Raw genomic sequence first — 13,388 nt, 5'->3', positions numbered from 1 at the left:
TCTGGAGTGCTGGAGATTTTCTGTCTCTGATCTGAGTGATGGCTACCTGGCACACAGGTAAAAACACATCAAGTTATACACTTAAGATTTCTGCACTTTATTATTTGTCCTATTCTTATTACATGTATTACACCCATATATATTACAAACGAAATAATATATGGTTACAATGACTTCAAATAATTTTAGGTCTGTGACCAGGGCACCGGGGTGCAAAAGTATCTGGCCCCAGGGGTCCCAAACAGACCAGGTTCGGTCACTCGCTGCTGACAAAGTCCAAAGACAGAGAGATGAGCGGTGGTGAAACAAGAAAGGAGTGTATTTCAGTGTGGCCAATGCTGGGAAGACAGCGGACTAGTGTTTCAAAGACTATCTCCAGGGGCGCCTGGGTGGCGCAGTCGGTTAGGCGTCCGACTTCAGCCAGGTCACGATCTCGCGGTCCGTGAGTTCGGGCCCCGCATCGGGCTCTGGACTGATGGCTCAGAGCCTGGAGCCTGTTTCCGATTCTGTGTCTCCCTCTCTCTCTGCCCCTCCCCCGTTCATGCTCTGTCTCTCTCTGTCCCAAAAATAAATAAACGTTGAAAAAAAAAATTAAAAAAAAAAAAAAAAAAAGACTATCTCCAAAACCTCTGGGTTTATACAGGGAAAATGTGGGCAAAAGTTGGGGGGGGGTGGTACATGCAGGTGGGCAGCAAAGGTAAGGTCAATCGCTGTCTTGAGGTCAGTCATGTGGGGTCTTGCTGGCTCGGGGCACTTGTTACTGCTTGAGGGGCTAGTTCTGGTCCCCATCACAGGATGCTTTGCCTGAGTTAAGACAAAAGCTGGGAAGAACATAACCAATCAGAAAGTATAGATGAGTCAAGATGGAGGCGGCTGATGTTCTGTTTCATGTCTTTTTTTTTTAATGTTTATTTATTTTTGAGAGAAAGAGACAGAGTGTGAGCGGGGAAGGGGCAGAGAGCGAGGGAGACACAGAATCCGAAGCAGGTTCCAGGCTCTGAGGGGTCAGCACAGAGTCGGACGTGGGGCTCGAACTCACGGACCGTGAGATCTTGGCCTGAGCCAAAGTCAGATGCTTAACCTGAGCCACCCAGATGCCCTGAATGTCTTTTAAAGAAGATGAGAGAATAGGGGCGCCTGAGTGGCTTAATCTGTTAAGCGTCTGACTCTTGATTTCGTCTCAGGTCATGATCTCATGGTCATGAGACTCAGCCCCACCTTGGGCTCCAAGCTGGGGGTGGAGCCTGTTCAAGATTCTCTCTCTCTCCTTCTCCCTCCGCGGCAGCTCACACTTGCCCTCGAACTCTCTCTCTCTCACAAAACAAAACAAAACAAAAAACAAAACAGAGAGAGAGAAGAAAGGAAAGCAAGTATATCTTTATAGAGCTTGGACTTCTTTCTTTCCTCCTTAAATTCATCCTCTACTCTGCAGTATGCCTGATCCAACTGAAGTGCAAATTTGCCCACACCATTCACCCGCTTAAAACTCATTTCAGACTCCTTAAGGTAGCATACAATGCCCTCCATGTCCAGCCCCCAAGTATCTCTCCAACGTCTTTTCCCACAACTTCCTGTCTTACGCTGCACCTACCATTTGCTCACCTGCCTGGCTTAATTTATGCTATTTCTTATGGCCACTTCCCTCTTAACAACACCTTTGTTCCCCTCCTATTTTAGCTCAGGCTACCATAACAAAATGCCATAGTCCCGGTGGCTTAAACGGCAGACATTTATTTTCTCACTGTTCCGGAGAATGGGAGTTCAAGACCAAGACGCCATCATGGCCAAGAGGATGGTGGGAACTCTCTTCCTGGCTTACACATAGCTGTCTTCTCACTGTTTCCTCATCGGGCAGAGAGACAGCAAGCTCTCTGGTGTCTCTTCTTGTAAGGACACTAATATCATCATGAGAGCCCCATCCTCATGATCTTATCTAAACCTAATTACCTCCCAAAGGCTCCACATCAAAATATTGTCACATAGGGGTTACATACAAATTCGGGGGTTACACAATTCCTTCCATAGCACCTCATGGCTGACTCCTACTCTTTAATTTAGTCCAGGTGCCACTTCCTCAGGAAATCCTTGACCTAAGCACCCCATATTCTCCCAGCACTGTACTCTAAACGGTGACAAAGTGTGCTTTCATAGGGTCCTGGGCTTACCTCTCTCCTTGCACTCGTGTCTTTATTTTGTAGTTACCCGTTTCTGGTCTGTTTCCCCAATAGACTGTAAGCTCCTTGAAGGCACGGTTTTGTTTCATTCAGCTGTGTATTCCCAAACCTTGCACGGTGCCTGGCAACATGGTAGGCAGCCAATGATGCTTTTTGAATAAATGTTAAAAAAAAAAAAAAAAAAAAGTATTGCCCTCCTTGATTAAATAAAGTCTGAAACCTTCAAGGTTGACAGTGGTCCTAAAAATGCGAGGGAACAGACCCAAGAACAGGCATTCTCACAGCCCAGGGAGATCTCTTTGCCTTTAACGCAAGATCTGGGAGAGCGTGGTGGGGATGTCACCTTTCAACCCTCAAGCGCGGCGGGAAGGGCAGGGAGCGAGCTGCTCGGCGTCCAATTAGGGTCCAGCATTTCGGGAGCCAATAGCGGCTTGAGAGCCACTGAACTAGGCCGGACTACGCTTCCCGTGATGCCCCGCCGTCTCGGGCCAGAGGGCTGCCGTAAAGCGGCTCGCCCGACACGGCGCTAGTCCGCGCTGCTCGCCTCTCCCGGCATCGGGAGCGCTACCGCCCTCCCGACGTGGGGGAGCCGGTTCTCGGCCGCGCGCCCTCCCCGCCGGGGCGTCCTGCCCTCCGGGGGCCCCGGTCCCCAAGGTGGTCGCGGCGGCGGCATCCTCAGGCCAGGCCGCGGGGGGAGGGGGCGGCCTGGAGGCAGTGGCGGGGTCAGCACGGGCCACCTCAAGCAGGGCCATGGAGCCCAGGGAGTCGGGGAAGGTAGGCCTGGAAGGGCCCTGGGGCCGCCCACTCCCCTCCCGTGTAGATCCCTGACCTGGGCTCCGGCGAGGCGGGCGGTATGGGCGGAGTCCCCGCAGATGAGCCATCCTTGCAGGGAAGGACTCGCCCGCTCGCCCGCCGCCTCGTTCTCCACACTTGGGCGGCCTTCTCCGGGCGGGTGTGGCGGGGAGGAGCGGGAGTCCCGCGCAGCCTCTCGGCCCCCCTTCCCTCTCCCGGTGGCCAAGCCGCCCTCTGCCCTGTGGCCACCCGGTTGATGCTGGGGTGGGTGACCGACTCAGGGTAGTGATGCAGAAGTGCTTCCTGTTTCCCCACACCTCTGCTGGGAGTTTTGAAGAGGCCCAGCATGTTTTAAGGCTGGCTAAAACCGTAGTGGAAGGCCGGGGGTAGGGATTACCGAGAAGCAGGGTGAAGGTTTGGCCCTGACTAGATCCTCCTTCCCAAGAAAGGGCTGAGAGGAAAAAGAGAAGGCATCCGGCATATTTCTTGCCCACTTAAAAGTTACTGGCTTATCTACCTCGTGGAGTATCCGAGCACTGCCCAGAAGCATATTCCATAAACTTGCTTCAGGCTTGGGGTAGGAGGCTGTGAGTTGGAACAAAAGATGGGAGAAAGTGCTTGACGGTAGAGTTCAGTGGCTTTGACGGGATTGCTAAAGGCAGTGTCAGAAGACCAACTCGGTTATAGGCATCTGACTTGGAGACCGTGGCAGCCTCTTGGGACTAAGATCTTTCTGGATGTTCTTGGCAGCCTGATGCCAATTTTTATTTCTTCTTTGGCACAGAGGGAATTCCCTCCACATATGTTTTCAAGGGTGTATTGAGTCCTTTTAAAAAAGAAATTCACTTAATAAACATATGCGGTCTGTGGTCTACTGTGAGCTAGATGGTGGAATACAGGATAAACGTGAAGAGACCACTTTCCGCAAAGAGCTCTCCGTGGGAGAGAGTTACTGACTTCAATAACTAGGACAAGGGGCGCCTGGGTGGCTCAGTCGGTTGAGCCTCCGACTTCGGCTCAGGTCACGATCTCGCGGTCCGTGAGTTCGGGCCCCGCGTGGGGCTCTGGGCTGATAGCTCAGAGCCTGGAGACTGCTTCCGATTCTGTGTCTCCCTCTCTCTCTGCCCCTCCCCTGTTCATGCTGTCTCTCTCTGTCTCAAAAATAAATAAATGTTAAAAAAAAAATAAAATAACTAGGACAAGCCTGAAAGCGCTGTCCCAGAGACAAAAGAGAAAAGATAATGAGGTTATTTCCGCGCTGTAGCTTCTTCTGGAAAGGCTGGGAAGGAATGAGTTACAAAAGAAGTTACCCCTTGTTTAAGTCTCTCTTCCACACTCCCTCTCCTCCACAAGCTACAGTGATGCATTTATGTAACAGATGAAACAACCCAAGTAAACAGTGTGAGACAAAGCTCAACAGAACCCAACTAAAGAAAGATTGAAGGTGAACCATGTGCCAGCCTCACGATAAACACTGTAGGGGATATCAAAGTAGTCAAGGAAATGGCCCGTACCCTCAGGGAATATCCCCTGATTAGTTTCAACTAAACCTGAGTTTGGGGAGCAAAGTGTAATGTGGAAGAAGGATTGTTGGAAATTGAAATTAGCAATTTGAGGTTGATCTCAAACTATTCTGTTTAGTTGTAGGCTTTCTTAGCATTTAATGGGAGAAGAGAGAAATGCAAACAATTTGGGAGGTAGGGGAGAAATGTGATGTCCCGTCCAGGCCCAACCACTAAATGAAAACCCCCCCTTGGGGACTGGGACTTTCACTCTTGATTCTAATCTTGATTGTAGGGTGTCTCCAAAAGATGCTCACCCTTCCAGATGCATCAGTTTTCTAACCTGGGAAATTGGAAGGTTATCCAAAGATGAAATAAAGCGACTGCAAACACTGGCAGTGTTAGATGTCTTGCACATGAGTGGCAGTAACTAGGCTGGGTGCAATGTCTGCTAAAGTTCCATTCTGAGTATCTTTTTTTTTTTTTTTTTTTTGGCTCAAGGCTGGAAGACTGGGTGTCCACTTGAGGTAGTAGCTTGGTCGGTTAATAGTATCTTCCTTTGGTACTATTTTGTGATATTTGTTAACTAACAGCAGTCTTGGCCTATTGGATTGGGTGGGGGGTATCTTACATGTCACTGGCAGAATAAAGGAAAGAAGTCAAAGGCTTTTCGCCATCACTCTATCCCATTATCCTGTTTTATTTTCTTCCCAGCCTTTATCACTATATAAATTCTCACAATTATTTATTCTCACACGTGCTGACTTTGCTCTCTGTTGTATCCCCAGTTAGGACAATGGAGCAGCGTGTGGCATTTAATAAGTTCTCAGTATTTTTGGAATGAATGACTCATAAAGTAGCGTTGCTACAGGATCCCTTTTGCTAGAGGTTATGAATGCTCTGGAGCTCGCAGTCTGACACCCCATGTGCCCTCTGGGAGACTGTATTTTTAGTGCTGCCACATAGGGGTATTTATTGTGTGTATAGTTATTGCCTCAGCATTTCTGGTTCCTGCCCCTTCTGCCTTGTCCATGGAAGTGCTGACTCCTGTCTCCCTTTTCTCTAGACCCAGTTCTATTATTACACTTACTGGTGTCTCTCAGCTCCCAAGAGATTTTAATCTGGACAATAGTGATAGTGTTTTCCATATCTTAGGATCACCATGCACCAAGCCCATGAGAAACAACTAATAAATGTATTTGGAATGAAATAATTAAGAGCCTGTGAAATACTTTGTATATAATGTGGTGGGGGGAAGGGGTAGGTAATGGTGAAGGAGGTCATAACATAAGCCAATCAGCATAGGTTTCCTGAGTACCTCCAGCTCCATGAGAGATACAGAGGCTTCCTTGCTCAGGAGAAAGAGAAATGCATTGGACCACGTGGTTAGGGAATCCCTAGAGAAAGAGGCGGAATGTGAATAGGAACCTGATGAGTAGGTACAAGGAAGTAGGCGGAGTCAGGGAATCTAAAGGTCGGGTGTGTAGAAGGAGGAAAGAGTGTAGAAGGAGGAAAGACGCAAGACAAGTGATTGCAATGGCACTAATCTGTCTGCAGTAGAGATTCCAGGTCCGGCAATACACAGAGCTCAAGTTAGGAAGGTGGGTTAGTTTCAGATCAAGGGAACTTGGTGCTGGGCTAAGTCAGAGCTCTGCCGTATAGACAGAGGGAACCACTAAAATAGAACATCCAGAGATACTCTTTGCTTTATATATAGGTAAATAATTGCTTTTATTGAAGATTTGTGTTTTCTTTACATGGACATCAATTGGAATCAGAAGGTTCTTGCCATAGTATTGGCTAAAAGAGAGATACCAGAGTTAGGGCAATCACTCTTGTTGGGAAGATACTTCTTTATTATCTAAGCATTCAGTCCTGGTCATTCCCTTCATCCTTGTGGATGCTGAAGTAATGGGCCCATTGGCTTTCATTAGAAGCCCACCTGTTCCCTCAGGAAGAAAGGGGAAGGGGTGGGTGTGAATAGGGAGCCTTGCTTGTCCTTGGTTACAAGTTCAACCTGTCCTGTTTGGAACAGCTTGCTCGCTAGTCCTGGGGCACAGTAATCACCCCGGGTTCTGCCTTCAGTCTAACCTCAAGCATCCTTTTCCCCCTTCCCCCTGTTGGCTCCCCTTAGACCATATCTTATGTGTACCCCTTTGCTGTCTGACTGCCTCGTTTTAGCGGAGCGCATCCTCCAGCAGGATTTTGGAAATATAATCACATTTTGCATTGGAAGACACTCTGAGTGCAAATAGTTATTTCAAACATGCACATTTGGCAGGGCAATTCTATTAAAAAATATTTTTTACTGAAGTACCACTGCCATACTATGTTTTATTAGTTTCAGGAATGCAACATAGTGATTGGACAATTCTACACGTGACTCAGTGCTCACTGCAAGTGTTGTTACCATCTGCCACTGCACGGCATTATTAAATATTATTGACAGCATTCTCCGTTCCATACTGTTCAGCCCCGTGCCTCATTTATTTTATGACTGGAAGTTTGTGTCTCTTAATCTCCTTCACCTAGTTCTCCCACTGCCATCCCCCCATCCCTCTGGCAACCACCAGTTTGTTCTCTGGGTTTATGAGTCTGTTTCAGTTTTTTGTTACTTTGTTTCCTTTTTTAGATTCCACTAAAATTCCACTTTAGGTAAGTCATATTCTATTTGTCTTTTTTGTCTGACTTCTTTCACTTAGCATAATACCTTCTAGATCCACCCATGTTGTCACAAATGGCAAGATGTCATTCTTTTTTATGGCTGATATTGATGTGGCTGATTATATGGCTGATACATAGTATTTCTGTTTTTAACTCTTTGAGGAATCTCCGTATTGTTTTCCACAATGGCTGCACCAATTTACGTCGCAAATGGCACGAGTGCTGTCTTTTCTGCATATCCTCATCAGTGCTTGTTATTTCTTACCTTGTTTTTTTGTTTTTATTTTAAGCAATCTCTACACCCAGTGTGGGGCTTGAACTCACAACCCTGAGATCAAGAGTTGCGTGCTCTACTGACTGAGCCAGCCACGTACCCCTGTGATTTCTTGTCTTTTTGGTACTAGCCATTCTGGCTGGGGTGCAAGGTGATATCTCATTGTTCTTTGATTTGCATTTCCCTGATGATTACTGATGTTGAACATTATTTCATGTGTCCATTGACCATCTGTATGCCTTCTTTGGAAAAATGTCTATCCAAATCCTCTGCTCATTTAAAAAAATTTTGTTTAGTGTTTATTTATATCTGAGAGAGACACAGAGAGACAGTGTGCGAGCAGGAGAGGGGGAAAGAGAGATGGAGACAGAATCTGAAGCAGGCTCCATGCTCTGAGCTGTCAGCACAGAGCTGGATGCAGGGCTCGAACTTGTGAGCCATGAGATTATGACCTGAGCCAAAGTCAGACACAACCGACTGAGCCACCCAGGCACCCCTGTGTCTGCTCATTTTTTAGTTAGTTTTTTTTTTTTTTTAGGATGTTGAGTTCTGTAAGTTCGTTATGTATTTTGGATATTAACCTCTTATACGTCATTTACAAATATCTTCTCCCATTCACTGGTTGCTTTTTTGTTTTATTGATGGTTTCCTTCACTGTGCAAAAACCTTTTATTTTGGTGCAGTCCCAACAGTTTAGTTTTACTTTTATTTCCCTTACCTGAGGAGACATCTTGTAAATATGTTGCTAAGGTTGATGTCCAAGAGATTACTGCCTATGTTTTCTGTTAGGAGTTTTATGGTTTTAGTTCTCACATTTAGGTCTTTAAGCCACTTTGAGATTTTTTTTGTGTGTGTATGGTGTAAGAGAGTAGCCCAGTTTCATTCTTTTGCATGTAGTTATACAGTTTTCCCAGCACTATTTATTGAAAAGTCTGTCTTTTCCCCCATTATATATACTGGCCTCCTTAGTCACAAATTAATTGACCATATACAAGGGGGGTTATTTCCGGGTTTTCTGTCCTGTTCTGTTTATCTATGTGTCTGTTTTTGTGCCACTACCATACTGTTTAGATTAATACAGTTTTGTAGTATATTTTGAAATCTGAGATTGTGATACTTCCAGCTTTGGTCTTTTTTCTGAAGATTGCTTTGGCTATTTGGGTCTTTTGTGGTTCCATACAAATTTTAGGATTCTTTGTTCTAGTTCTGTGAAAAGTGGTGTTAGTGTTTTGATATGGATTGCATTGAATCTGTAGATTGCTTTGGATAATATGGACATTTTGACAGTATTGATTCTTTCAGTCCATGAGCATGGTATATCTTTCCGTGTGTGTGTGTGTGTGTGTGTGTGTGTGTGTGTGTGTGTGTGTGTTGTCTTCATTTCTTTGATCACTGTCTTATAGTTTATGGAGTATAGGTCTTTTACCTCTTTGGTTAAATTTATTCCTAGGCATTTTATTCTTTTTGGTTCAATTGTACGTGGAATTGTTTTCATAATTTCTCTTTCTGCTACTTTGTTATTAGTATAGAGAAATGCAATAGATTTCTGTATATTAATTTTATATTCTGCATCTTTACAGAATTCATTTATTAGTTCTAATAGCTTTTTGGTGGAGTCTTTAGGGTTTTCTATGTGTAATATCATGTCATCTGCAAATAGTGATAGCTATACTTCTTCCTTACCAATTTGGATCCGTCTATTTTTTTTGCTTGTCTGATTGCTGTGGCTGGGACTTCTAGTACTATGTTGAATAAAAGTGGTAGAAGTGGACATCTACATCTTATTTCTGATCTTAGAGGAAAAGCTTCCAGTTTTTCCATCATTAAATATGATGTTAACTGTGGATTTTTCATATATGGCCTTTATTATGTTGGTATATGTTCCCTCTAAGCCTACTTTGTTAGTTTTTATCATGAAAGGATGTTTATTTTGTCAAATGTCAAATGCATCTATTGAGATGATGTGGCTTTTATCCTTCTGTTTGTTAATGTGATGCATCACATGGAATAAATCCCGCTTGATTGTGCTGAATGGATGCTTTTAGTGTATTGTTGAATTCTGTTTGCTACTATTTCTTGAGAATTTTTGCATCTTTGTTTGTCAGGTATATTGGTCTGTAGTTTCTTTTTTTGTAGTGTCCTTGTCTGGTTTTGGTTAATGCTGGCCTCAGTAAGAATTGGGAAGTTTTTTTTTCCTTTACTGTCTTTTAGAATTTTGAGAAGAATAGGTTTTAATTCTTCTTTACATGTTTGGTAGAATTCACCTGTGAAGCCATTTGGTCCTGGACTTTTGTTTGTTGGGAGTTTTTTGATTACTGAATAAATTTAATTACTAGCAATCAGTCTGTTCAAATTTTCTGTTTCTTCCAGATTCAGTTTTGGATGATTGTATGTTTCTATGAATTTATCTATTTCTTCTAGGTTGTTCAATTGTTGACATAAAATTTTTCATAGTATTCTCTTGTAATCCTTTGTGTTTCTGGGGTATCCATTGTTATTTCTCCTCTTTCATTCCTGATTTTATTTATCTAAGTCCTCTTGCTTTTTTTCTTGATGAGTCTGGCTGAAGGTTTATCAATGTTGTTTATCCTTTCTAAAGAACCAGCTCTTAGATTCATTGATCTTTTCTTTTCTTTGTATTTCATTTATTTCCACTCTGGTCTTTATTATTTCCTTCCTTTGGGCTCTGTTTGTTCCTCTTTTTCTAGTTCCTTTAGGGATAAGATTAGATTGAGATTTTTCTTGCTTCTTAAGGTAGACCTGTATTGCTATAAACTTCCCTCTTAGAACTGCTTTTGCTGTGTCCCAAAGATTTTGGACCATTGTGTTTCCAAACCATTTTTGTTTCTAAAATTGTTCATTCATGCATATTCATAGGTGAAAGACTGTAAGGTTACATAACAGGTGTCAATAGTAATTCTTTTTTAGTAAGGGGATTATGGGTGATCTTAAAACATTTTTTTCTGCTCATTGTCTAAATTGTCTGCGGTGAACACGTATTAACTCATAAGAAAAGCAGTCAAATTATTTTTTTAAGTATACAGCTCAACAGTGAGTGATAAGAACTATCTGTATTATTTTTCTCAAGAAGCTTTGACTGTTGAGTTAAAATAGATATTTCACCTGCTCGAAATCTGACCATAAAGTTACAAGGCAATTTTAGACAAATGCACCGGAACTTGTCATAAGTGGAAATAAACGTGTCCCCTTCACAGTTGTCACTCTGGAAGGCCTTCTACTTACCCCAAAGATACTGTTTCCCAAAATGTTGTTTTGCTTTGGCGGTGGGGAATTTATATTTTGTTAATAATTTTCTTTATCAGACTAAGTGATAAATGTTCGGGGTATGAAATTAAAAGGATAAACGGAGCAATGTTTTCTGCCTATTTCCTTTTCTGATGATTTCTTTTATAATGGTTTGTTGCATGGCTGCGGATTCTTCCCTCTCTGGGGCTATGATGATAGTTTTGTTTTGGAAAAGTTTTCTTTTCCATGCCTCACATTCATTTCCTCAGTTCCAACCTGCCTCCTCTCCCTGCCACCATCCGTGAGAACCTTTCTCCAGATGTCTGATAGTCCAGCTTAATAGTCGGACACTTAATAGTCAGAAACCAAAATTCTAACTGGAAGCCCCGAGTCCGTGGAAGACAGTGGGGGGCTTGTCAGCACTGAGCCTTGCAGGGGACTCTGGGCAGGCATTTCTTGGCGAACAGCTTTCCCCCCATTCTTGTTGTCTTAGCCTTGCTGCCTTCACTCCCAGGCCGGAGGTTCTCAGCACTGCAGTTTCTGAGCCTTTTTTTGGATTTTGTGGTATAAATTGGGTCGTTTCTCAGTTTGCCCACTGCTGGGCGAGGATTTGATTTCTTTGGGTCTGCTCAGTTACTACTTTTTCATCTACTTTTCAGTTTCCAAAATCCTATTGCTTCTGTCTCCTCCACCTCCCTCCTTGTTCTGTTTCCTATCCTCGTGGGTGTTTTCTTTTGGAGTGTTTTGGCAGGGAGGGTGTCTTTAAAAAAAATTTTTTTTTTTACATTTATTTATTTTTGAGAGACACAGAGACAGAGCACAGCGGGGGAGGGGCAGAGAGAAAAGGAGACACAGAATCCGAAGCAGGCTCCAGGCCCCCGAGCCATCGGCACAGAGCCCTCTGCGGGGCTCGAGCTCACGAACCGCGAGATCATGACCTGAGCCGCAGTCAGAAGCTCAAGTGACTGAGCCATGCAGGGAGGGTGTCTTAAATTCACAGGGAGGATGCAGAATTCAGTGTACTTGTTCAATCCACCGTCTTACACCAGAGCTCCCCCAAAATATTTTCTGATCCCCGGACCCCTTTTTGGCAGAACAGAGCTATTTAAAAAAAAATCTTTGTTTTAACGTTTATTTATTTTTGAGACAGAGAGAGACAGAGCATGAACGGGGGAGGGTCAGAGAGAGAGGGAGACACAGAATCTGAAACAGGCTCCAGGCTCTGAGCTGTCAGCACAGAGCCAGACGCGGGGCTCGAACTCACGGACTGCGAGATCATGACCTGAGCTGAAGTCGGACACCCAACCGACTGAACCACCCAGGCGCCCCATAGAACAGAGCTACTTTACAAGCTCCATGGGATATATAGTTCTCCACTGTAAACCTTTGCCTGTCTTGATCGCTGACTTCATCGGCAGACATAGTTCTGAAGGACTTTTGACTGTTTCCAGAAATTAGATATGTCTTCCTTACCATGTTCAAGATTTTGCACAAGAATGTGCCCTAGGTTGTTGCTGAGGCACTGGCTGAGAATACCGGGTACCGTGGCAGGCGAGGAGGGTGCCAGGAAAGGATGGCGGAGTTCCTGAGTCAGCCTTCTCCATGACAGTTGTTTCAGTGTGTGGCCCTTCCTGTGGACCCAGGAGGTGAGAGAGGTGGGGTCTTTAGGTCTTATATGTAGGTTGACGATGCCCCTCCTCTAGTTTGATAGGTTCCCAGAGCACAGGTGCCCTCAGGGGGTGTGAACACAGGTGCGGAAGATTCATCAGAGGAGGAAATTGGTGCTTAGCAGGTGTCATTTTTCCCTCCAGGCTCCTGTGACCTTTGATGACATCACTGTATACTTGCTTCAGGGGGAATGGATGCTGCTGAGTCAGCAACAGAAGCAGATCTGTGGTTCCGACAAGCTGGTGGCACCACTAGGTATGGGCCCCTGTTCGCTTCCCCACCGCCTCGGTCTAGGTCAGCATTCCAAATCATATCCGACTCTGCCGTACTGGAGAATTTTCTGGAATCCTACCATTTTTTTCAGGCCTGTTTCCACCATTCACCTGCGCAGCCCCCTATGTAACTTAACTGCACAAGATTCACGCACCACCCTTTCTCTCCTCGTACGTTGGCCAAGAGAAGTGGGGAACTGGAGCATGTCAGGGCTGGATCTTGATGCCTTACCGTATCACACGGTGCCAGCAGGAAGCCCGGCCTGTGGTGGGTGGAGCTGCAGGGTGGATTTTGTTTCAGGTGCCCACAGGACACTGGAGGTAGTAAGTGTTGGAAGCAGGAGCATCATCTGGCCTGTGGAGATCTGGGCCCAGGCCCAGCCCCCACCATGTGACTCTGGCGTGCCTTCGACCCAACTTTCACATTTTAAGTCTTGGTTTCCTTTGTAGGGCCGTCGTAGAGGCTTAAGGAGCTAAAGGCACTTAAAACTTTGTGCCCATGTAGGTGTATTTCACCTTTTCTATTTTCTGAATGTCCTTTCTCTGCTTCTGTGGGTAGACTTTCCGTGCCACGGACAGACGTGATTGTAATTCAACACGTGTGTACAACGTATGTGCTATTTTCTCAATTCACTTGGACAACCATGTGACACGCCTTTCTCTTCTTGTCATCTCGGCCCCCCCCCCCCCCCGTCTAAGGTTGCGGGAGCCACAGGCAGCTAGCTCTCTGTGGGCGCAGGGGCTACAGCAGGTTCTCCCAGGCCTGCCAAACCCAATTGGAAAACTGCCGGTTCTT

At 45.0% G+C, this 13,388-nt stretch overlaps 1 protein-coding gene and 1 long non-coding RNA gene across 5 annotated transcripts in view; one reads left to right on the top strand and one right to left on the bottom strand.

The window, feature by feature from the left end:
- Window positions 1-619: 619 nt before the first annotated feature.
- LOC121028134 (uncharacterized) lies at window positions 620-3,116 on the bottom strand. Of its 2 annotated transcripts, none has more exons than XR_005789090.1 (3): window positions 3,004-3,116; window positions 2,166-2,295; window positions 620-821 (listed from the first exon to the last, which is right to left on the bottom strand). It is a non-coding gene; the product is annotated as an uncharacterized LOC121028134 (long non-coding RNA). The 2 variants fall into 2 exon arrangements; XR_005789089.1 differs by having other exon boundaries at window positions 2,166-2,323; window positions 3,004-3,099.
- Window positions 2,693-13,388, top strand: part of ZNF862 (zinc finger protein 862) — a 37,220-nt gene continuing 26,524 nt past the window's right edge. Inside the window, exons 1-3 of one of the 3 annotated variants that reach the window (XM_040471631.1) lie at window positions 2,693-2,948; window positions 7,101-7,123; window positions 12,464-12,575. In XM_040471631.1, coding sequence (XP_040327565.1) covers window positions 12,515-12,575 — 61 coding nt within the window. In that variant the 5' untranslated portion in view covers window positions 2,693-2,948; window positions 7,101-7,123; window positions 12,464-12,514. Of the gene's footprint in view, window positions 2,949-7,100; window positions 7,124-11,992; window positions 12,299-12,463; window positions 12,576-13,388 lie in introns of those variants that run through there. The other 2 variants (XM_040471630.1, XM_040471632.1) reach the window with 2 other exon arrangements.

Source organism: Herpailurus yagouaroundi, unplaced genomic scaffold, assembly GCF_014898765.1.
Source record: "Herpailurus yagouaroundi ecotype Mexico unplaced genomic scaffold, PumYag 100, whole genome shotgun sequence".
In the NCBI taxonomy this organism is placed as follows: Eukaryota; Metazoa; Chordata; class Mammalia; order Carnivora; family Felidae; genus Herpailurus; species Herpailurus yagouaroundi.
The sequence above is the reverse complement of the archived record's forward strand: the minus strand, read 5'-3'. Positions and strand labels throughout refer to the sequence as shown.